Source organism: Gavia stellata, chromosome 16, assembly GCF_030936135.1.
Source record: "Gavia stellata isolate bGavSte3 chromosome 16, bGavSte3.hap2, whole genome shotgun sequence".
Classification (NCBI taxonomy): Eukaryota; Metazoa; Chordata; class Aves; order Gaviiformes; family Gaviidae; genus Gavia; species Gavia stellata.
In genome coordinates this window covers 11,607,763-11,630,932 of record NC_082609.1, presented here as the reverse complement: position 1 = coordinate 11,630,932, position 23,170 = coordinate 11,607,763, and the positions used below count along the sequence as shown (strand labels likewise).

The 23,170-nt window shown below is 48.3% G+C and overlaps 1 protein-coding gene across 1 annotated transcript; it reads right to left on the bottom strand.

The window, feature by feature from the left end:
* Positions 1-578: 578 nt before the first annotated feature.
* On the bottom strand, positions 579-10,576 carry STC2 (stanniocalcin 2). The gene is made up of 4 exons (XM_059825380.1): positions 10,426-10,576; positions 8,066-8,208; positions 5,309-5,520; positions 579-1,689 (listed from the first exon to the last, which is right to left on the bottom strand). The coding sequence occupies exons 1-4, from the start codon at positions 10,574-10,576 to the stop codon at positions 1,296-1,298; spliced, it is 900 nt and encodes a 299-aa protein (XP_059681363.1). The 3' UTR covers positions 579-1,295.
* Positions 10,577-23,170: the final 12,594 nt, after the last annotated feature.

Below are 23,170 nucleotides of genomic sequence, written 5' to 3'. Positions count from 1 at the left end.
GTAACGTCCCTTTCCAGTACAATATCTGGGGATATAGGATTGCAGATCTGCAACCTGAGAATTACAATTGCATAGGGGGTAGGAGAGATGTGTCCAAACACCTCATTCACACTTGAAACTGCTTAGAGACAATAAGCTCTTGACACTCTTCATCTTTAGTAACTCATTCTGCAGAGATTGGTGGTCATTATCTGCATGACAATTAAAAAAAACCCAAGTCAACCCCCTCTCCTTATCTTTGGTATTTGGATAAACCACAGCTGATAGGCAGGTTAGAGTAGGGCTCCACATCCCAGCAAGCCACACCATGCTACTGCTAAGGAGAGAGAGATTTCTGGTGGGCCTTCACCACAGCCCTGCAGAAGAACTGAGTATATGGGGTCCTTTGCTGTCTGAGCCTACGCCCATCCTTTTAAGCTTGGGCTGTCCACAAGGGTGGAGGACCTGTATCACCGAATGGTGTAAGCAGAGAACATGCACAGGCTTTTTAGAGGTCCACGAGCATACTCTTGGGGGTCCTCCATACTGTGCAAGTCTTTAACAGTCACACTGCCTTGTCTGGAAGCTGACTACTTGCCTTTGTTATGCTGAAGTGACTGGATTAACAAATGTCAAGTTATGCAGTGGTTAAAACAAACAGGGGGCACTTAAACTAGGGCAGCATCACCCAGATGGGAACAATGGCTCAGAAGTTAGTTAAGAGAAAGTGGTGGAGCTCCAGACCGCACGGTTCCTGTGCGAGAGACAGGGTAGCTATTTCATTAGAGAGTGTCACATAGAGAGCCTTGAGCTCCTGCTTTCTCAGCCACAGGCAGAAACCAAATCCCCCTGGAACTCAGCCATCTGCTGTAAGGCTGCACCCTAAACCTTCGGAGGTGCTAAGCCACAAGCAGCCACATGCAATCTGGCAGAGCCCTCTTGGAACTTTCTCCCCAGCCAAGGGGACCAAGAAAAAACCAAACCCCTAAAACAACCCAACAACCCCCAAACAAGATCCTAAATTTCAGCTGATGTCCGATTCATAAAAAAGGGGAAAAGAATTTAGTCGGAGACGTTTTGCCACCTTTGGTGGCTGCTCAAGTGTCGAGTTTGCTGGATCGATAACCCATTGCCACTGCTCTCCCTTTGCTACTATATACACTGTTGCTGAGGTCCATATATATCTTGCAATGCCCTGTGCTTGACCTCTGAATGGGAAATGCTTTGGAATGTCCATAGACAGGAAGATGGGACTCAACGGAGGAGGTTTCCGGTGGAGGGGGAGGATGGGGGGAATGGGGAGTTGGTGCCTTTTTTCACCTCCGGATGTCAGAGAAGTCGGACAGTTCATCTGCCCGGTCCATGATCCCATGTGCCCCTTTGGGACCGTGGCCCCCAGCTTTCACCCGGGCGTGGGCATTCAAGTGGCCCTTAGTACCTCTCTCTCCCTTAGACGCTCGTGAACTCTCCCTGTGGTCTGAGTCGGAGTGGGCTAGCACGTCCCCGCGGCCAGCAGCAGCTTTGCTGGCTTCACTCGGCTTCTTCTCGGGACCCAGGATGGTGTCACCGTGCACAGCTGAGGTGCAGAAGCTCAGGATGGAGCAGAGACTTCCCCAGTTCTGTTCGCACTGGGCCTGGACACTTCTTGTTATTGCCTTTTTCACCTCCTCACCACAAGTGAGCAGGATATTCACTAGGTCAACATACGGCCTAGAGGTAAAGGAAACAGTGAGAGGAGAGTCAAAAAAATACATAATGGTTATCTATCAGTAAACAAGTGTAACGGCCTCTCTGCCTTACCCTGCCTTGCGCCCAGCACAGTTCGGTAGTTAGCCCCCTGCTACCCACTGACTCGGCAGCCTTGTGGAGCAATTCTGCACCATATGTTTATTATGCAATATATTACATTTAATCGGCCGTATCGCTGTAAGAAATGCACACGATGGCATCCTGTCAAACGAAGCTTCACTCAAGTGCTGGATCTGCCTGGATTGCTCCCCCACCGGAGACGCTCTGGGAGAACTGTAATGCCCACCAGAGGAACATGTGAGGTCTACACGCTTGGCAAATGGGGCTGGCAAATGGAAGAACTGCTATCTCACACCTTTTGCCTCCATCTCTTTCCATGCCCCTTCACCTTTATTAGTCGGCATACAGGACACAGGAAACCTGCTCGTGTCCAGAGCCATCAACTTCATCAAACAGGTTGCTAGCTCCAGGTGATACACAGAGCATACACAGACCTGCAAGAGGGAGGCATTTCCTCACCTCTGTGAGGAGCAACAGCTACTCAGCTAGAGGGTCTCGGGCCTCTCTCATCATCTTTAGCTTTTGCTGAAGCACCAGGTGTTGTTCCACCGCAAGCAAGATTCTACCTGGACTCAGGATCCGACTGCACAGAGCTCAGACACATGGAAATCCACTTTGGTGGCACTGTTTCTTCCCACACCAAGTTATTTTTCCTTCATTTCCTTACACAGTTGAGTACAGCTTTCAGTATACACCTTTTCCCAGCCACACAAGGACTCCAAACATGCCATGGCCAAATACCATTTCTGCTTCCCACCCATCCCTCTGTGTCCCCGCAGCACAACGCAGCCCAAGCACAGGCACTTTGGCTTCCTCAGCCACGGGTCACCGAGTGCAGCGATTTTAAAATAGTTGCGGTCACAAGTTTTGTGGGTCAATATTGATGTTGTCTATTGACACAACTGCTCAGCTGCTAGCAGGCCCAGAAGGGTGTGCTTAGAAGTCTTCCACGGTAGGAACCATCCACAGTGCAAGTGGAGAACTGCCTGGGGTCAGCAGTTGTGGCTGGATGGGGTGGTGGGGGTGCGCCTTCTGGGCACGCCATCCACCAGCTCTGGTGGCTGTGGACAAGTCTCAATCTCTTCCCATGAACTAAGTCAGAAGAGACAAGGAAAACCAACAGATTATGATCAGTGTCTGACACTACCCTGATATTACTTTGCCCAACTGCTTAAACTCATTTTGAATGACTAATCCTGGAGAGCCACCTATTCCCCTATCTCAAAATATTTCCCATGTTTGGATTGTTTCTGCCATTTAAAAAAAAGTTACTTGGAATGCAGCAGTGACCGATCTGCCAGGGCCTGTCACCACTTCCACCATAGCAAATCGGCCTGACCCCCACCCCACTGCAGCTGACTCAGGAGGAGACTTCACCACCCCGACCGCGTTCCTCAACACTCATCGGGAGAAAACAGTCAGAATAAAATAGTCAGAGAACAAGTCTGAGAGCTGCCACTTGCTTCTCTGCTCTTAGTTTCTGTTTTAAACATAAAACAGAAGATGAGAGAACTGAGCACATCGCATACAAAGTGATCCAGCAGAAGGAGAAAAAAAATAAAGAGAGAAATCAGTTGTTGAAATTGGGCATAACCTTTACAAAAATCTTTGTAAGAAAAAGGTCACTGGTATGACTAAAAAGTGGCTCAGCTGCCAAATATTTCAGGTATTCAGAGTCAGCCAGAGCCCTGCGGATTAATACTGGCCCATTTCTCCTTCACTGTTTTACTTTCTGCATTTCAGCTGGCCTGACCATAGTACCTGAACCGAGCACAAGGCTGCAAGTCAGCAGATGTGATTTTATTTCCAGCTCTGCCACACTTGCCTATTGATCTTGAACAAGTTCCTTAGTTCAAAAGCTTCAGAGATGGCCTCTAAATTTAGGGGAGGGGAGGAGGCTGGCTGGCTTCTATTTGGGGAGTCCCACACAGGCAAGCTAAGCTCCGACTCTGTGAGATGCTGAAAAGGAAGTGTAAGAAGCTCTAAATGAGATTGTGCAAATTATAGGTGTTCAGCTGAATGATCCGTCTCTTTTCAAACCGAGAATCCCCCAGTTAAGCTCCCCAGAAATAAGCAGCTGCTTTTCAGCATTCCTGCTTTAGCCTGTTTGTAAAACAAGGATAACTTGCGTCTCTTTGGACAGGCCTTTGACTTTCATAGTTCTTCTCATCTCCAAGTGATGGGGGGGTTAACTGGTACCAAGTACCCAATTTATAGCCTACTAACACAGCTTGAGCAGTGCCCACGGAGAGGTGCCGCTGCGCAGGACGGAGCCCTGCTTCCCCCAGGCAGCGGGATGCTGCCCTTCACCCTGGGCACAGCCAGCAGCCCTGGCAAGGCCAAGATCTGCCACCAGCCATGCCTTTGATCCCAGCCTCAGGAATGTCCCCAAAGCCCTTTCTGTGCTTTCAGACCACCATGCTCGGCTCGCACAAACCACAGCAAACGATTCTGCATTTGAGAGTAAACTGGCATCAAAGCGTCTCTGCAACTGCAGCTTAAGTATTAGGGGGGTGGTTTTCAGTAGAAAGTAAGGGAATCGGGGCACAGCTCCTTTGGAGACCAATGAAAATGCAAGGCTAAAAGTCTGGAAGAAATGATTCTCAGAAAAAAAAAGTATTGTTCACGATTGCTGGGATTTGGGGTTTCTGTGCTAATACCCACTAGGGATAAGGCGGCATAGAGGCATGGTAGGAAGATGCTCTAAGGTAAGCCTGCTGCCAGGCAGTAGCTCAGCCTTCTGGTTTGGGAGCGAGATGTTCACCTGCAAGAAAAACAGGCTCCAATTTTTGCATCTGTGCACAAAGAGTTGGTACAAACAGCTTGTGCCTGGTTTGTTGCTGTCATGTAGCAGCTTTGATCAATTCCAAATAGGATTCATGCATGCCATTCCTCGGAGGGCAGCTGTGTTCCCAGTCAGAGGGATGAACTCCTCAAAATCTGACTTGTGCCTTCATTTTGTACACCTCCATGTTTTATTAAAAAGCATCTGAGATTAATAAGGAATAAGATGAATGGGAGATTACCTGGGGGACTGCAGCTCTTTCAGGGACAATTAACTACAAGACATTTGAAAGTATGTATTTAAAGAAGAAATTATCATCTTACTGGCAACTTTGCCAAGACCTTCTTCTCCCTTCTCCTCCAGCTGTCATCTTTAACAAGGTACTGGGGTCAGGAACGGTGCCTTTAAGCTCAGAAAGCACGAGACATTGTGAGATGCCTCTGGAAACAGCAGACACTAACACTGCATTTGCCAAAGGACCAAAGAGACAGCCAGATCCAACTTCAGCGTATTTCATTCCCTTCCACGGTCACATCTAGCCCTTCGTAAACAAACTAGTCTTCAAGGGCCCCTGCAAAGAAAGCATTACCTTGCTCTGGAACATGGGAAAACAAGATGTGCTTAAGGCCAGAAGGAGGTGAAACAGCTCTTGGGCAGATGCACAGCCCATTGGCACCATCGTGCTCCTGGAAGGAGCTCCCACGCCTCTGACTGCACTAGCACGGAGGCACTTACTCATGCTGCAGCAGGTCTTTGAAGTGAATCATCTCCACAATGACCTGGACGTTCTCCTTGGCAGCGGAGCAGAGGTCATGCTTCAGGTAGCACTCCCGCTGTAACTGGAACACCATCTCTTTAATGGCAGGGCACTTACGGCTGATGCAGCTGAATTTATGCCTCAAGGCATGAGCCTTACACTTCAGAGCGTCTTTAATGAAGGATTTTCCCTGAGAAGAAAAGAAATGGAGTAGGTCTGTATTTTTGTCCATTAAGCACAGCAGCTGATTTATGCCCAGCTAGCTGCTCCTCTGTAGGACAACGTGAAGGGTTATTAGATTGCTAAGGGTACCACTTAATGGCTCTTCCCCCTCTTCTCTTTGTTTCTCTGCCCTTAAAGGTCACGGCAAGTTACCTGGCCCTTCTTTTCCAGTGGGGCTGAACACACAGCGCTTCCTCACTGGTATTTCCAGGTTTCTTCTACCCCAACAGCTGAATGCCGAACACGGGAAAGGGCAAAAGTAAGCACCTTGAAATAACCCAGTGCTTGAGTTACTGACTTTGTTCGCTTCTGGGGTGTCAGCACAGCAGGTTCACACAAAGGAGAGGGTATCCTGCCGTGGCTGAGGTCCCCAGGACCACGAGCAGATACCCATTCAGTACTATAAATTAGGTTTCTTTAAATTTTAAAATTAGTTTGCAAACTTACAGTCATGCATGCACTGCCTATATGCACCTGCCCCATTCCCCATCTGTCAGTATTTTCTCTGCTACCACTTCCTCAGGGGGGGCTCAAATCAGCACTAATATAATCCTATAGTGTCTTGATGTCTGTTTGCTGCAAGAAATTCTAAATGAGATTAAAACAATCAAATCAAGAAAAAAAAAATTGAGTTGCAGGAAAGCTGCTTTAGCAGCTTCTCTTTAACCACTGTTAGTGATTCCTTCATTCAATCGCTTAGTGGGCATCTAAACCATCCCTTCCTTTTCTCTTTGCTATCTGAATACCATAGCTGCCATACACAGTGCATGTGTCGCAGTCTGACAGCTCTGCTCAGACTCCCTTTACTTGGCTGAGCAATAGGTGTGTGGAAGCCTCCTGCACTGCCTCCATCTCTTCATTAGCTTCAGATTATTTTACACAAGTGCTTCAGGAAGACCAAATTCTTGTTAACCTTTATCCAAAGAGTACACTGGCACAGCTCCACTGACATTAACTAAGATTCACCCAGATCCGCAAGCAGATTTTGTCCCCAGATTGTTTCAAGCCAGAAATGTTTCTTGCTGATCAAAGAACTGCTTCAGTCATCATCCCCTTCTATTCCCTATACCAAAGGCACTTACTTGCCCTTCCCTTCACTAACAAGCATGCGCAGCATATTAGGCAAATAAGGATAAAAAAGAAAATTCTTATGCAAACCAACCCTGACATCAATTCTCAGGTTTCAGAGAGAGGGAAGGAGACCAGAAAGCAGAGAACAGAAAATGGCCAATGTTAGTCTTGTCATTTAATGCAGCCTGAAATAACTGTAGATAATACAGAGATGAGCCACGAAAAGCCATGTCATTGTCATAGCAGAGGCTAAAGTCACCTCTGTATTAAATAAAGCTCCAGGGGTTTAATACTTCTGCACTGCAACGGAGACAGCCTGGATGTGAAATGGGCTGTATTTGATTAGCAATATCTGGGGATCCTGGGGAACAGGCATCAATGGCTACGCTCAGCCTTCGCAGGCACGTTTCCCTCCCCTCCGGACAGGGCTTACTTCTTTGGTCAACTTTGTTCACTGACGGAATATTGTGCAAACATAAATGAGCGTTTTCTGGAAGCCACTTGGAAATTAAGTTGAAGGTTTTCAGATACCCACAGAAGAAACAATTCCCATTTTAATGGCTAGCCAGACCCTTTGTACATCCTTGAGAATTAGTGACTAAAATTCCAGCACTTCAGAAGTGTCTCCTACTGGGTGGTCCCTCCATCCCTCATGGAACAGGCTGAATCCTGAAGACAGCTCTACTTTATACCATGCTTTTAACAGTGCCATGAGGCTGGTGCTTTTAGTCAAGTTATACTGTAAACTGCATGGTCAAGCCAAATGCCGCTGGCCCGTCGTAATGTTCTCTTCCCTCCACACTGGAATGGGAGAGTAGGTTTACAAGACATAATAACAGGATGTCTCAGTGATGCATAAATGGTCTGGGGAGAAAATGAAGGAGACAAACTTAATACCGCATACCATGTAAGCAATGTATTTTAACGTCAGTGCTTGAACCAAAGACTTATTTGAATACAGCAGCTTTAGGAGGTTGCCTGCACTGCCTGTGCACTACTCTTGAGAACCCACTTTAACAACTGCACGTTGGGAAATACTTTGATACATCCCAATGAACTGGGCGCCCAAGTTGCATTGAGAATCAGCTTTGAGCAAACATGGTGGAGACGCTTAAGCTGCTTAGTGTTTCTGAAAACCACGTTCAGCTACAATAGTGTTCCGATTTAGTTATCCTGGGTACAGGAGGAGGAATTGATCACAGGGAGCTGTAGCTAGAGACAGCCTGTCTCCTGGGACAGGTTGCACACTGCTGCTCTGTTACTGTTGTTGGGTCTTGATTCTGGGCCCTTCAACAGAAAAACTCTTATTGAAGCTGGTCACGTGCAAAAGCGGATTTGCTCTGCAACGGTAACTTTTTTCCCAAAGATGTGTTAAAGAACTAAAATACATGCCACATGTGCATTGGAAGCAAGCAGATACGTAGGACATTTCACTGTGTTACCTGGGCATCAAATTTTCCAGCGTTGTGCAGGAATGTCATGCAGATCTCATGTAAGCCTCGGATCTCGCAAGAATTGTTTTCAAAGCATTCAAACACTCCACATCCCACATCGCCAGCGTTAACCAGGCAGTGCTGGATTTCAGCTAAAATGAGCATTGATTACAGTTAATTTGAAGAACTGTTCAGGGAAGCTGGTGGTGGGTAGGGTGGGGAGGGAAAGAGTTATTTTGCTAACATCATCAGTTCAGAAGAAAAAACACATGTGACAACAGTTATTGTACCCACAGCATGCCCACTTTTTGCAGAAATTAGGCCAAAACTTGGGTGTATTATGTTATGAAAGTGATATCCAAGAAGTAAATGCCAAATCCACTACGCTTACGTCAAGCTATTTCACTTGAGAACTGTATAATGCTTTTGCATTCCTCAGGAGCAAAGGATGGGCATGATTTTTGCCGTCTGACTTTTGTACAAAAGTCCCCCATCAAATTCAAGTACCAAACCAAGAAGCCCAGGACCCAGCCAGCTAAAATTTCTCATTTCTGGTACTTTGAGCTAGTTTCTGGCTATTTAGCACAACGTTTTTTACAGATCACTAGGCTTCCCCTGTCGTGATGTCTACAAACTCAACGGCAAAACTCCCACTGATAAAGTCCTTCGCACTGAGTGTTGCATAAAGCTGCAAGCATGTCCTTGCCTATGCAGAAATCAGTTGAAAATAAATATATTTATATATGCAGTACACAAAATAGATCTGCTGGAGGTAGCTGTTACATAGTACTTATTCTGCCCTTTCAGATGTTATGTAATACTGTAAAAAAAAAATGCTGTCTAATACTCACTTACCAAAAAAACCCCAAAAATCTAATTTGTAACAAGACAGCTTCTGGTCCTTTAAAAAAAAAAATGGATGTAGTAGTACTGCCAGAGGGAAGGTGGTTGCTGAAAAAGCCTGGGGATAAAGTTAAACAGGGGCAGCTTTTAGACCAGAACTGAGGATGCTAAGAATTCCTGTACTCTCTGCCCTAGTGGTACCTTTAATTAAAGCTCGCCCTTGGGAGCCAGCCTAATCCCCCTCCGAACCGCAGCGTGTTTCAGACATCCCCAGCCTCCCCCTTTGCCATGCGGTCCATTTGCAAGTCTTCACAGCAACTTTCGGTCAGATTTCAACCCGCTGCGAGGCAGAGAGAGGAGCCGCGGATGTAAACGCGGAGCCTGACGGAGCTCACGTGAACCCCCCCCCCCCCCCCAGCTCAAAACCAAATCACTGCCGCTGCCTTCCCCCCCCCCTCTACCTGCCCCGAAGTGCATCTGGGGGTGGGACACAGGAGCCCCGGGGTCGGCTCCCGGGATTCTCTCAGCCACACGTGAAAAGCTGCGCAAACACACACGCACCGGGGGGGCGGAGTGGGGGGGGGGGGGTAACGGGGCTCTTTGTGGAGCCCTGCCGAACGCGGAGCTGGGCTTTTTTGGGGCCGGGAGCTCAGCTGTAGTGCTTGTGTTGGCATCCGGATGCAAAGCCTTCGCCGGATCACATGTCCTGGCTCCAGCGTGCTGAGAACTGCACAGTGCCGTGATTCACATGTGGCAGTCCCTAATGGGCATTCGTGCATTCCTGCTCGTGTGTGTTTAAACACGTCCCGCAGCACTGAGAGTGTTAAAAAAAAAAAAAAGGGAAAAAAGGAGAAAGGGGGGGGGGGAGGGGGAAAGGGAAGCGTCTGGATCCCGCGCTCTCTCTTTGCACGGCTGGGAAGCGATCCAGCAAAGTGCACGCCTCAGCTCTCTTTCTAGGCAGATAATACCCGGGGGAGGGAGCGCAGGGGGCGGGAGAGGAGGAGAGAAACCCCCGGTCCGTTGCATCATTGCACGGCTCCCTACGGAGGGGGCAAAGCGCCAGTCATTTCCAGCCGCTTCCCTTTCCCTCCCGCCCGCCGTCGTCGTCCCCCCCCTCCCTCGACCCGGTTTCAAACGCTGCGCCGAGAAACTTTCTCCTCCCCAGCTCCAGCCCAGCATCCCCGCGGCAGGCAGCATCCCCCGGGCCGGGGCGGGCCCCGCTGGGCTCCCCGCCGCCCCCGGCCCCGCTCCGCGCCGACTTCGTGCCCGGCGCGGCTGCAGAGGCGCTTCGCCCGGAGTGCTCCGCGGCTGTTGCAAGGGCAACACGTGCGTGGCAAAGCCGGGCTTTAAAGGTAATTAGGAGCGAGCTCTTATTTCCTCTGATGATTTACGCCTGACAGTCGGACACCGAAATAAAACGCCTGTCATAACTCAACGCGGCTATTTCCCCGGCGCTCCAGAAGCGGCGAGGGACATGCACACACCCCACACCCCCCCCCGCCTTCGCGGCCCCCCCTCCGCCGTACCTGTGTTCTGCAGGGACAGGCGCCCCTTCTGCTGCGGGGTCCTGTCCTGCGGCCCCTCCGGCGGGTGGGTGGCCTCAGTGCCCGCCGCCGCCCGGGCGCTGGCGAGCAGCAGGGCCAGGGCCAGCAGCTTGCCGCGGAGCTCCGCGCACATGGTCGCGCCTTCCCCCCGCCGCCGCCGCGTCCTCCCCCGCGGGGTGCCGCACCCGGGCCCAGCGCGCTCCTCGCCGCGGCCCCGCGAACCGCATGTGCCCGGCGCGGCGGCGAGCGCGGAGTGGCGGCGGCGGCGCCGAAGGGTGCCTCAAATATCCCCGCCGAGCCCCGGTGTCACTCGCATGAGGGAGCCGAGCAGGTGTCGCTCCGCGCCGCGGCCAATGGCAGCCGCCGCCCCGCTCCGACCGCCCGCCGGGGGCCGGCCCTGCCCCGCCGGCAGGTTGCAGCCTCCCGCCTCCCCCGGCCCCCCCCCCGCGCCGCGCCGCGGGGGATGGGCATGCGGGGGGCAGCGGGCAGGGACTGCACCCCGGCGGCGGGGAGGGGGGTGCGAGGGTGCCTGCCGCCGGCGGTGTGGGCGGGGGGGGTGAAAAAAGGGAATAAAAAGGTGAAAAAGCGGGATTTGGGTAAGCGCGCTGCTTGGGTGGGAGGGAGGGAGGGAGGGAGGCAGCCAGCAGGCAGCGGCTGGTCCCCCCGCACCGCGGGGCCGGGAAGGCAAACCTCGGGCCGCTCCAGGCGCCGCCGCTGCCCTTGCGCGGGGCAGCGCGGGGAGCAGCGGGGGTGTCCGCGCCCGGAGCCGGCTGTCCGCGCCGGCCGTCCTGCGGCACTGACGCCTGATGGCAAGACTTGATGAAAAAGAAAAAAAAAACCAAAACCCAAACCGCTCTCCGAAGCGGCTATTGCACTGACTTTCTTGGAAATCCTCCGCTCCCTCCCCCCTTTTCTTCTCCCTGGGATTTTGTACCCTGCGGGTTCCGAGGGGATTTGGGCCAAATCCATCACCTGGGGGGGGGGGGGGCTGGGGGACGACGACGTGGTACCTGAGCGCGGACCCGGCCGGGTGCGCAGGGCCGGGCGCTGCCTTACTTGACGCCCCCTGCCCCCGCCGCCACGGCGGGGAGAGCATCACCCTCGCCCGCCCCCCCGGAGCAACCCCAGCGCCCGCTCGGGCAGCTCCCTTCTGTCCGGTAGCTGGAGCGGGGCGGGGGCGACCCGTAGGAAAATCCCTAGCAGGTGATGGATGAGAAGGGCCGCGCTCGCTGGGGAGGGGGCGTGCGTGTCCCCCCTGCCCTGCCGCAATGCACATCAGATGTTTCATCAGACCCCGCAGGCCCCATGCGGCTCCTGCCTCCCCCGGCAGCCCCCGAGGCCCCGGCGGTGGCGGGGCGCGCTCTGCTGCGCCGCGGGCGGGGGTCCGGCCGGGGGGGGCGCAGGCAGGAATGTCTCCAGCTGCTGCTGCCGCCCGCTTCCTCACAGCTGTCAAAATGCACTTGAGGAAATCCACTCACACCTCCCCGAGCAAGGGTCTCCGCGGCGGGACGTGACACCGCGCCGCAGGACCATGGCTCCAGGGCTGTGCACCAGCAGCCGCGTTCTGGCACCCCCCTCGCAGCCCCTGAGGCGTCCCCGCCGGCTCCGCTCGCCTGGGCCTTCCCTGGTTTTGTCCCAGGCCGGGAGGTTTGTTTGCTGGGTCTGAGCGGTGCAAAGTTTGTTTATTGTTCTTTAGGGTTTGACTTCGAAACATCTTTTTAAGATTGAAATTCTTAATGGTGGTGCCAAGCTCGTGTGGAAATCCCCTTTTATCGATAACGCTGCTGCCTCGTGAACTGCAACTCGCAGCTTTCCTCTAAGGAACGCGCTGTGCCAGCGCGGATGTCTGCAAAGCCCCTGTGCCCCTGGGATGGGCTCTGCCCTTTTTGACAACAGGGCTATTAAAGGAATAGGTTTTTCTTCTTCTTTTTTACCTCACCCTGAGTGCCTGGTGGCCCTTCTTTTGTCCTTGTTCTCTTACTATTTATACTGCTGAAGAGTTTTGATATTTAATTGCCTTTGCTAGGTCTAACTAGCTCAACTTTAACAATTCTCATCTCCAGTGTTCAAAGGCCAGGGACTGAATGAACTCAGGAGCAGCACAGAGGGAGTATGGGCAGGAGAATTTAAGGACAGCAGTTTCTTCTCTGTTGGAGGAGGTAACAACCAACGTACTGTTCCTAACCAGCAAGTTTGAATTATATGCGTATTATATATTTTTAAATTTTTCTTCTTGTGCCTCACGAATTGTGCTTTCTCCTAATGTCTTTTCCCTGCTGCTTTAGGTCTGATGCCCTCCTGCAGCCATTCCTCATCAATCTTTCTGCCTCCTTTTAAAATTACCATTTTCAGATGGGTTTTGCCCTTTTGACTGAAAGGAATTCCGCGCATCCTCCATGCGCCAGACCCGGTTCCTCCCTCCGGTTGACTTCTCTAGTCAGGTCTCATCATTTCTCAGAGCGCGTCCTTCAAACCCCGCAGCCCTGGCCACCCTAGTGCGGCTCGTCCTCCCCTTCAGCCCGTATTGCATTAATTGCTCCATCCAAGGTTATTTTCAACCAAAACCGTGCCTGAAATAGCACCCCCTCGTGTCATCGTTCGGTGAAGAAATCTGCCGGTTGTCAGCAAGTTGAGCATTTCCCATCTCCTCCCGCTCGGCAGACACTGCTGGGCGGCGGGTGGCACCCAGAGCTGTAGGATTTTTCCCTGTTTTTCTGTCTCGAGGTCACTCTCAGGGTGCTCCCGGGATTCGAGGATCTGGTTGCGCTCAGCCCTTCCTTAGCAAGGCAAGAAACTGCGCCCGCATTTTAAAGGTGAGCGCTGTCAAGAGAAACGCGCGTGATACAAAGTCGTGCTCTAGCGAATTTGGCATCTTTTGGAGCACGGTGTAACTCGCTCCCTGGCAGCACCATCGACTGCCAGTTTGAGTGCCAGGTAATTTTATAGAACGGTTATCAAGTCCAGTGATTTAGAGGCTGGTTTCCAGGAGACTTGGGATGCCTGAATCCCCAGGCACTGAGGCACTGAGCCTGCAGCGTTGCTCCAGCAGCAGGGAGCTTGCGTGGACGCAGGCGCCTGATTGCAGGATGGTGTCCGGTTGCGAGGCATTTGATGACGTGTTCGAGGAGTAACACTTCGGAGAGGATCACAAATACTTCCAGCAGTTTTGAACGACTGTTGGCTTTTAGGAATACACTTTTGCCTTCCCTTTAGCTAACATACCTAGGTTTTACTTTTTAAGAGTGTTTCATAATTTGATTAAAACTTTATACCATCAAGCAGTAGCGCGAGCGTTTTGCAACTACCTTTAAATAGGAAGCATTTAGGTGTTTGGGGTTTTTAGGGAGAGGAGCTACTTTCATGATTATTAACAGGGCTGTGTCCCTGCGAGGCCGTTTCAGGCAGGCGAAGGCTGAGGAATGCTGTGCAAGAGGCTCCGGCACACAGGGAGAGAGCGAGCACACCCAGTTATGAAGGACGGAGAGGCCGATGACTTCAAAAGGGAAGAGGATGCTGTGGGGAAGGTGTGCCGAGGTCTGGATTCTGGGTTTTTTATCTGTGACTAAACGCATTTCACAGCAGAGTTAGAGTAAGCTGTGCTGTGCAGCCCCAGCAGCGCAATGGGATTTCATCAGACTTGAGAAAATAAGCAAGACAGGGGAATTTATTGTTGCCTCTTCTCCTGGGTAATTTCCCCACCTCGGGGCTTAGTGCGAGGTGCTGACTTGCAAATGACACATCATTACGAAGCCAGCCCAGAGCTGCAGAGCATTGCTGGGAAAGTGGTCGGGGAGAGCGGAGGGAAGCTGCCTCTTGGACTTGCTTCCTCCTGGTGCAGGACCTGCTCTGGGAACGTGTTGATTTAATTCCCACAAGTTGGTTCTCGGATGGTGCAAATAAAGCTGCTGACGGTGACTGAATGGGATTTGACGCTGGAGAACCTGTTAGGCTCAGGAAACGCAGGTCTGTTGGGAAGCTTCAAAGGGTTGTATTTTAAGCCGCTTTCCCCCCATCATCGATTTAGTATTTTTGAATCTCTGGTAACTGTAGTTTTTATGATGAACAAGCAGAAGTTGACAATAAAGCCACAGAGAATGAAATGCAAGAAAAGTCAGAGCTAATTATATTAAAAATTAGACAGCCATTTTTTTCGTGATTGCTTGTGTAAAAATCAAGTATTTGAGAAATGGTCTCAATGAGTTATGCACCGGTTTAAAGATGGCCTGGCTTCTTTGATAAAGTATGAACTATTTGAAAGATTTATAGGGGTCAGAAATCCTACCGAACGTTTTAGTATTTAGAGCAGCAGGAAACCACTCTGTGATATTTTTAAAACAGGTATTTACTCAAGTAATTGGTTACTTTTTATGTGGAATAAGAAAACCTGGTGCAGCTATATTGGACTTGACATAAAAGAGAGGTATGTAATTTGTGAGCAAAACAGGGTGGAATGTACACATTGTACCTGGGGAGGTATTTCGAGAAAGACAACTCCTTGAGACAAAAAGCCAAAACAACAGACACGCTAGGTTGCATGCCAGAATTGTTTATTCCTCAGTTAATCAGCTGTGTAATGAGTGTCCAGAAACAATCCCTTCTGCCCAGGTAGTTTAAGTTTCAAACTTCGTAAGCTTTGCGGCCTTCATAAAATGGATTACATGGAAGTTGGACAAAAACCACATGTTTCTGAGAACATTTTGGTTCAAATAAAAAAAAAAAAAAGTGGCAATGTCGGTGCCAACAATTTACTACACAATATCTGAACCAGATGCCGTTAAACTATAATTCCAAACAATTTGCCAGAATTATGTATTTACTTTATTCTTTAAGTCAAACTAAAGATATGCATGGTTTTTATTACTTGTGGATATAAACAAAAATGTGATGTGATTACAACTAATATAAGGCAGATAATGCCGAACAGACATGATTTCTGTGACTACTGCACTAGCTAAAGAAAAATGGAAGCTCTGTTGGTAATTATGTGCGAAAGGGTCGTCAAAATGTGGTTGTTCAGATTGAGACATATGAGACTGCAGTATGCTTAGTCATCAGATAAGACCATTGGCCAAAAGCATCTATTTCTCCCCTCTTCTCACAGTAGTACATTTTTTTTCCCCTGAGAGAATGGGGAAGAGATCTGCAAGACATGCTGAGTTACATTCTTAACCAAAATAATACATGGAAGGAACTCTTGTTAGGAGATACTTGTAGGCAATCTCCAACTTGCCAGTTCTTATCCAGATGAGCTGCTATGTGATGGTTGAAAAGACAGATGTTGACGTCAAAATTGCCAACTTGAGAAGACAGAGTGAGTTTTAGCAGGAGTTTTTATGACATTACATGTCATTCAGGTTCTAAAGGGTTCTAGCTGGCACTCCCACAAGCTGAAACAATCTTTACCTACTGTCAAGAGGCTCTCAGAAAACCTCAAATAATTTCCTTGAGTGAAGTGGCTACCTCAGTCAGCTGCGGCTTGACGTAGGGAAGTGCTGAACATCCTGTAACACTCATATTCCCAGGTCGGACTCCAAATCAGCAGGGAGAAAAATACATCAGAAACTAGAGAAAAGAGTTTCAAGAAGAAGCTTCGATTCAGAGAATTGTTTAGCGAAGTCACCAAAACCGAATCCCCCTGTGTGTTATAAAGAAAAGAAGAATCTGCAAAAGATTTGCAGTGGAGTCTCTGGTTTCATCCAGACAACGGCCTGCTGGAACACAGCGAGCTCCGTCTCCCGACCGAGGGCTGCAGTGTCAGACCCTGCTCTGAGGAGCATGGAAACCCATCACAGCTCTTCTGCAGAAACCCTCTTTGATTTAGGGAGAAGCATGCTTTCATATAATGCAGAAAAGTGTTATCTGGGTCCCCCTGTCAGAAGACCACCTGGTATATACAGTGTCCTCTTGGTTTTATACGATTCAAGGTTAACACATGCTTCATTTTGGGCAGGATCAAAACCCAGGGATGAACTAGGTTCCATCTGCAACACAAGATATTTTTGCGTTTTTGAACCTGCCAAATCCTGAAGCAACAGCTGTAGGAGAGATGAGCATTACCACTACGATATTAATGCCAAAGCCCAATGCAAATAATTTAATTAAGTGTCACGGCTGACATATTTATCAGACACACCCAGCTTATGTGTGTTTATGATGCAGTTACGTGAGGCAGAAGTTAAAGATGGGTGAGATTTGCTAGTCCCAGGGTGTCCTTCTCCTTTGCAGTGCCAGATTCTTTGGATGTTCTGGTTCCTTGGTTCCTTCCTCCACCTCACTTCCTGAAGGAGCCACAAGTGATAGTTGCAGTCAAAGTGGACATTAACGACATTTTTTTTGCTCTGGAAGAACCTATCTTGGCATTCCTGGCCTTCCAATTCACACTAACCCTACCAGCTTGTGGCCAGGCCAAAAAAAAAAATGCTATCGCCCATCATGCTAGGACTATCGGAAACCCAGGTCAGGTAGCGGGACTGTAATTCCATGGGGCTCGCCAAGAAGGAAACATGCCAATGTAATTATAGTGGTAATTATAGCACCGTAGTCACCGCCCACAAAGTACAACTCTGTGCGGAGTACAATGATTCCAGAATCAGAGTCCAGACAATATAATGCTCTTAAATTTCCCTACCCGCCAGTCCTGGCTCTCAGTTGGATTGACCTCAGATTGAAAGTGAATCTGCCTCTCCTGTGAATGGCCGTGCAGATGCCAGCAAACACAAATTGAATGGATGTTTTGCTTGCCTCTCCTATGCTTTTTCTTCACTGATTCACTTCAGCCAACAGCTGATGCTGAAATTAAGGGTCAGTTTTTGTTTTCATGTTGGACCCAAAAAATTCAATGCAATTCTGCAGAGTGGGTAAGAGCAATGAGACAGAAAAGCACCTCTACAGTCCCACCTTGGGCTCTCATTGGCTTTTTGTAACCACATTTCACTTTGTACGTGTAGACGGTCTTCCCACTGCTTTGAGACTTCTCAGTGTAGATCAGACAAGAACTAACTCATAGCTCTAACCGTTCCCATGGCTTAATTACAATTTCTTGGTGGGACCTCTCATTTCACTTATATGGGATCTAGGCGGATGCTCTGACACACAGCACAGCCTGTAAACCATGTTGGCTTAGAGATACTTGCATGTGCTGGTCCATTTGTGACCTACATGACACAATTTATGGGTTTGTATTCTCCCTGTGAAATGGTGACTACTGTGAATTGAAATTCACATAAAAAAAAAAAAAGTTAATTGTCAAGCCCAGGCAGCTGAGACTAAAAAGATTCCCCGAATCTTATCAGTTATGAGCAGGACTTGCAGACAGTTTGTAGAAAAAACGGGGCTCAATGTAGCGAGCAGTCATAGAGCCACGGTCCTGCTGCTTTGTGGGTGTTAGATGAGCAGTTACCAATACTGGAACAGGCAACTTTTAAAATACAAATTAAAGTCGTGCTGCTGTCACGGGGTCTCCTGATTCCACTGGGATCACTTAGATGCAGGAACCTGTTTAAGCCCATCTTTTTGCAGGGCTGATGCTAACATCTATTTTCAAAGTAGCTTTATTAATACCTTTCATTATTATTTTTCATGAAGTAACTTGCAGTTTGCCACTGTGACATGCATGTTGCCTGCACCATCCGTATCTGTATTTATTCTGGGCATCATTTAATGTGTTTTTATTATGATTAATTGAGATTAGATTTTTGCTTGCTGTGGAAACCTTTTATTTTGCAGAGCTGTGGTGGCGGGAGCTCTGTCCTGTTGTTTATACATTGCCATGTCCTTGCTCTAGGGATGTCGTGCACAGTGTATCCACAAGCATGCACGCCTGCTTTCAGTGGGATCGGATGCCAATGAAAACACATTCTTTGAAGAGATAGGTAATTACTTAAGAGTTTGTCTAATGTTATAGCAGGACCAATAGACTATTTGAAACAGTTTAGTATTCATAATAATACATGGTTCGGAGCTGAATAAAAGGCTATAATTCTTTTGAGGGGTTCCACTGACATAGTAAACCACGAGATCTCAGCTAGTCAGCAGAAAGCAAAGATTGGATTATAGCTGGGCTCATCAGCATGGGACCGTACATGGTAGTTTCTCATGTCTGCAAAGGGATTATTTCAGAAGGTTTTTTTCCTCCTTATTGTAAACTACTTTAGATCTATAACCCAAAATGGAAGAACTGCTGGATGCTGTTTTCTGTGATAAAACCCCTCAGAGATAGTATTTGCTGTCTTCTTTATTCTAGTGTAGTCAGATTTTATACTGGAAACATGTCCATGAATGGAATTCAGTTCTTCCACTCTTTCACCCGTCCAACTACAAAGAAGCTATGGTATTGCAGTACTGTACAACTATATCTGCACATCTGGCTGGTGCACAGATATCCCCCCGTGCTGTCGTTCAGGTGACTCTTGTACCACCTGCTTAAGAGTTTTGCCCATCTATCGACCAATACTGGACCCTGTATTTGTTTAAATGGATTCTGTATATGGGTTGGGTGGGTCCTTTCCTGGGGCTATTTCAGCTACACCCGTTTTCATAGCCAGGAGTTGGTCCCGTGTGCAAAACATGCTTTGATTTTTGGTTGATGTCATATCGCATTTATAAGTAGTTAGGGACCATTTCAAAATAGAGATGTGTTTATATAAATATTAATTTATTTTTTTTTTTTAGTAGTCTCGGGGAACCAAGTCAATGACTGAGGAGATAAATAGGCATGGAAAAAGTCATAAGGGTATTGTTTATGAGTAGATTGTAGTCAGATGATAATAACAAGCAGAATGTATAAATTGGAGAGACAGAATTGACATGACGGATACTAGCTTTAATACTATGTGCTGAACTTCCAGTACATCTTGTTTTAGGATTCATATTTCTTGAATATCCACAGGAATAAATTGGACTCTGGGTAAGTGGTTCAGACAGAGCTGACTGGAGGGTGGAATGTGCAGAACGAGACCACAGACAGGGTGTCCATCGTCTTCTGCTGCCTCCTGGGACTCCTCTTCTCTCTGCCTTTTCAAATCTCTGTGTTTAGTCAAGTTTCTATTCTGATAATTGGTGGCACATTGGCCGAGGTAAATGCTGCCTATGCTTTTGTGTCTTCTTTCACCAGCAGTTTTGCTGGGTGCCCTGAGAGCATCTGCTGAGATTCATCTGTGTATATAGTGTCCCCAACAGGAAGGTTGGGGTTGGTTCTCCCCAGTCTCCTGCAACACACGAGGCATTTCATCCCAAGTGGAAAACAGGTTGTCTTTGCCTTGGATGTGGAGCGGCCGTGGAGCAGACCCCGCTCCAGGGGTGCAGAGCACTAGCAGCCTGGAGGAGGATGCAGCTCCTGGTGGTGCATGGCTGGTGACATGGCTCCGTCAACCTGTCTCATCTTTGGGTTGGGGAATATGATGGAGAATGGGCACAGCACCTTAACACTGACTGTCTAGCTGCCAGAGTCTTTTTGGGAAACTGTTTGCAGGGCACAGACTTGAGACTGGTATAAATTGTACTGAGGCCAACCTCAGCTTGGATGGCGCTAGCATTGGGTTGCCAGAAGGTTTTTCAATAATAACAGCAACCATCCTAACTAGTGACACAGTAATATTCATTTATATGATTTATGGGAACACTGTATGTAATGATTCCAGCATATACAAGCAGGACTGAACTTCTTTTTAGCCTCCTGAATAGAGGCAGCCGTGTAATACACACAGGAGCTTAGTACTCATAGGAATATCCAGCACTGCCTGTGGCTGGAGGAGCTGTTTACATCCATCATTTCAACTGGCCCCGTTAGGAGTTTTGGAAAGCAGCAAAGACACTGGTGTTGAAACTAAGAGACCAGGTGGCCTGCTATCTACGTTATGTTTCCATGTTCATTTGCCCACTTGAGTAGCATAGTCAGGCATGGGGATGTTGTTTGTATTTGGGTCTAGATTATCAGTGAGTATAAAGCTTGTATTGTCTTGGCTGGGCCCATCATTGTGGGCAGACTGTCTGACTACAGTGGGTTGAGTCCTGAGATCATACCAGCAATTCTTCTTCCACAGCCAGTCTCCCATTATAGGCTGCTGGAACACACTGGGGTATTTCCAAATTCTTTTCTGCATCTGTCTGGGAGGGTTACGGAGTTCCCTCAGCATTTGCCTTTCTTTCAATGAATGTGTGTGGCAGTCTTGATGTACTAAGCAGGCCAAAATCTTTGGGTTTGCATTTGCAAAAAATAGGCTGTTCAGTTCCTTCATTGCTGGGTAAGATTTGTAAGGTACAGAAACCCCAGTGTACCCCCACCAGAGCACTCCTTACACAGTGCAATCCAGGGCACCCTTGGAGATGTATGGGTATACATGTCTGGTATACGGGTATATCATACTGTGTGTGTATACATTCCTCACCATGTGCCTGGAAAGCGGCATTCGGTGCAGATGTCCTCAGCTGGCTAAAGAGCAGTGAGAATAGATTCAAATTGGTCTTGTGACAGTGTTATGCAAGAACAAGTCAGGGAGCCTCGGTTATATTTTGTGCATCAACAGACCTAACAAAAGAGAGCCAGACTCGGGTGCTCAACGCAGCTGAGTTTGTGTGTGTTATCCACCCTGCAAAAAACAGGGGGAGTAGAGGGCATATAGCACATCCCAGGGAACTCAAAACTTACTCCTGGTCTTCACGTATAACATCTTCGTTAACCATAGGCTCCAGTTTAAGTAGTGGAATACTGATTTTGCTCTCAAAACCTTTATTGATTCCTCAGGTGACACCATCACTGCCTACCAATCTCCTCAACTGGTTCAAATGCAGATTGACAGCATCTTGAAGGTATCTGGGGGGAGATGAGATGGATGGATGATATGAGATCAGCTTGGTTTTGAAGTCCTTTGAATTCAGATGAATGAGAAGGGGTTGATTTTAGGCAATTTTAACTGTCTAAAATAGATCGAGTATTTGTGCCAAAAAACTCCATTAATTAGCTGACCTAATAGTTCTGTGCCTCTTCTGTGAAGTTTTGAGCAAACCTCTACAATTTTCTGGAGCCTGCGAACAGCTCCATCACCTTAGTGTGCCAAAGCATGTCTCCTGAAATAATCAGGTAATTAAACATCTCACCAGGAGGATATGATTTTTCTCAAATTGATGTCTGGTCCCTGCAAATTAAAACTTTATCTCATTAAAATGATTTAGAGTCTGTTACTCTCCTACCAAAAGTACCGTCTGTGTTTTAAGGACACAAAAGTCATAATCTAAGTGAAGATGTTTTCACTTCTCAAATCTTGGGTTAGATCATGTGTCATTCTCTGACATCTCTCTTGAACATTTATGGGTTTGAATGACATTCAGTAGACCAGGGCATCACTCGTTTTGCCCTGATATTTGGGTGCTGCTTTAGTCTGATGGTGTTACAGGCACCACGTCTAATCTACAAACATATTTCAGTCTTGGTGTTTTATCCTGGTTGTCTGCTACATGGGGATAACAGTAGATTTGTTTGTAAATGAAGGTTTTAATGGTCAATGCATATGCCTAAGTATCTCTTGGCATTTCTTACCGCTGCAGTTGGGTCTGTTGAGGGCAATTTAGGTAGTTGCCTCTGGCTGTGCTCCAGGATGTGCTTTTGTTTCTCTTTCACTGCCATCTGACCAGTGCGATGATGACAGGTTCTGGAGAGTTCCATCTGGTTTAAGTGCAGTCTAATGTTGGATAAGGGCTAGGTCCTAACTTCATTTCTGGAGAAGGGACTGATGTTTCATGAGAGCTGCTCTTCTCGTTATGTCCTTTCTCTTCTTTCTGCTGTCACATCTGCCAGCCTTTAACTCACTGAGCTATTTCAGAGCCAACCTCTTCTCTCGTGACACTGGGTACACTAAACTCTGTCCCCGTGATGTGACTTTCCACCAGCTGCACCTGCTACTTGGTCATGTAATTGTCCTGCAGAATATGGTCTTTGGTCCATCATGAACTGGTCCAGCAGTGAACAGCTGATTCCCACCAGCCAGTTGAAATGGCATCAGCACATGCAGAATCCTTTGTGTCATGAACGAGTTTTGCCACAATTTTACTGAGAGTCCAGATGGGAGCAGTTCATCTCTGTCACCCTGGAGGAATGGTGGGGAAACCATGAGTTGCCCACAGAGTCAGCACTTGTTCTTGTTCCCATCCACTGGAGATGTCTGAAAAATGTCCAGGGGAAGATGTATTAGCACAGTTAACAGACAGATGAACTCACTCCGAACCAGCACCTTACACAGTTATTTCAGCTACAGTTCACAGTGGTAAAACGGTGGGTAGCTGAAGTGGAGGTCACTCAAAACCGAACAGCGCTAGAGATAGTAGTGGTCATTTTATTAAAAGTCCACCTCTTACCTAGACATGAACTTCACCAAGAGCTGGATTTCTCCTGATGCAGCTGATAATTATGGTTTATTTACTTCTTGCAGTTCCCATATACTTCAGCTGTGCACATTTTCTGTGGGTCAGTTATTTCTGACCAGCAATGGGGCTTTCAAGCTGTCAGTGTCACACCTTCAATGGCAGCTGAGAGGCCAGCGTTTTGCGTGGGCCTTGGGAAGAGTTGCTGATGGTGACTGCTGCTTCAGCAACTTCTAGTTTTCCCCTATGTGGTTTCCCTACACTTGGGCAATCCTGTCACTGGTGACCTTTGCCTCTATACTGCCTAGAAATGTCGTCTGGCCTCAAACCCACATGGGAAACAGACGGTCTCCTCTGAGCTGTGGGACACCTA

Bases quoted from the DNA above. Each gene is read 5' to 3' on its own strand.
- STC2 (XM_059825380.1), bottom strand. From the start codon at position 10,576: ATGTGCGCGGAGCTCCGCGGCAAGCTGCTGGCCCTGGCCCTGCTGCTC. The intron at 8,209-10,425 runs GTACGGCGGAGG...TGCTCATTTTAG, and splicing joins CCTGTCCCTGCAGAACACAG to CTGAAATCCAGCACTGCCTG. The intron at 1,690-5,308 runs GTAAGTGCCTCC...CTTTACCTCTAG, and splicing joins AAAGACCTGCTGCAGCATGA to GCCGTATGTTGACCTAGTGA.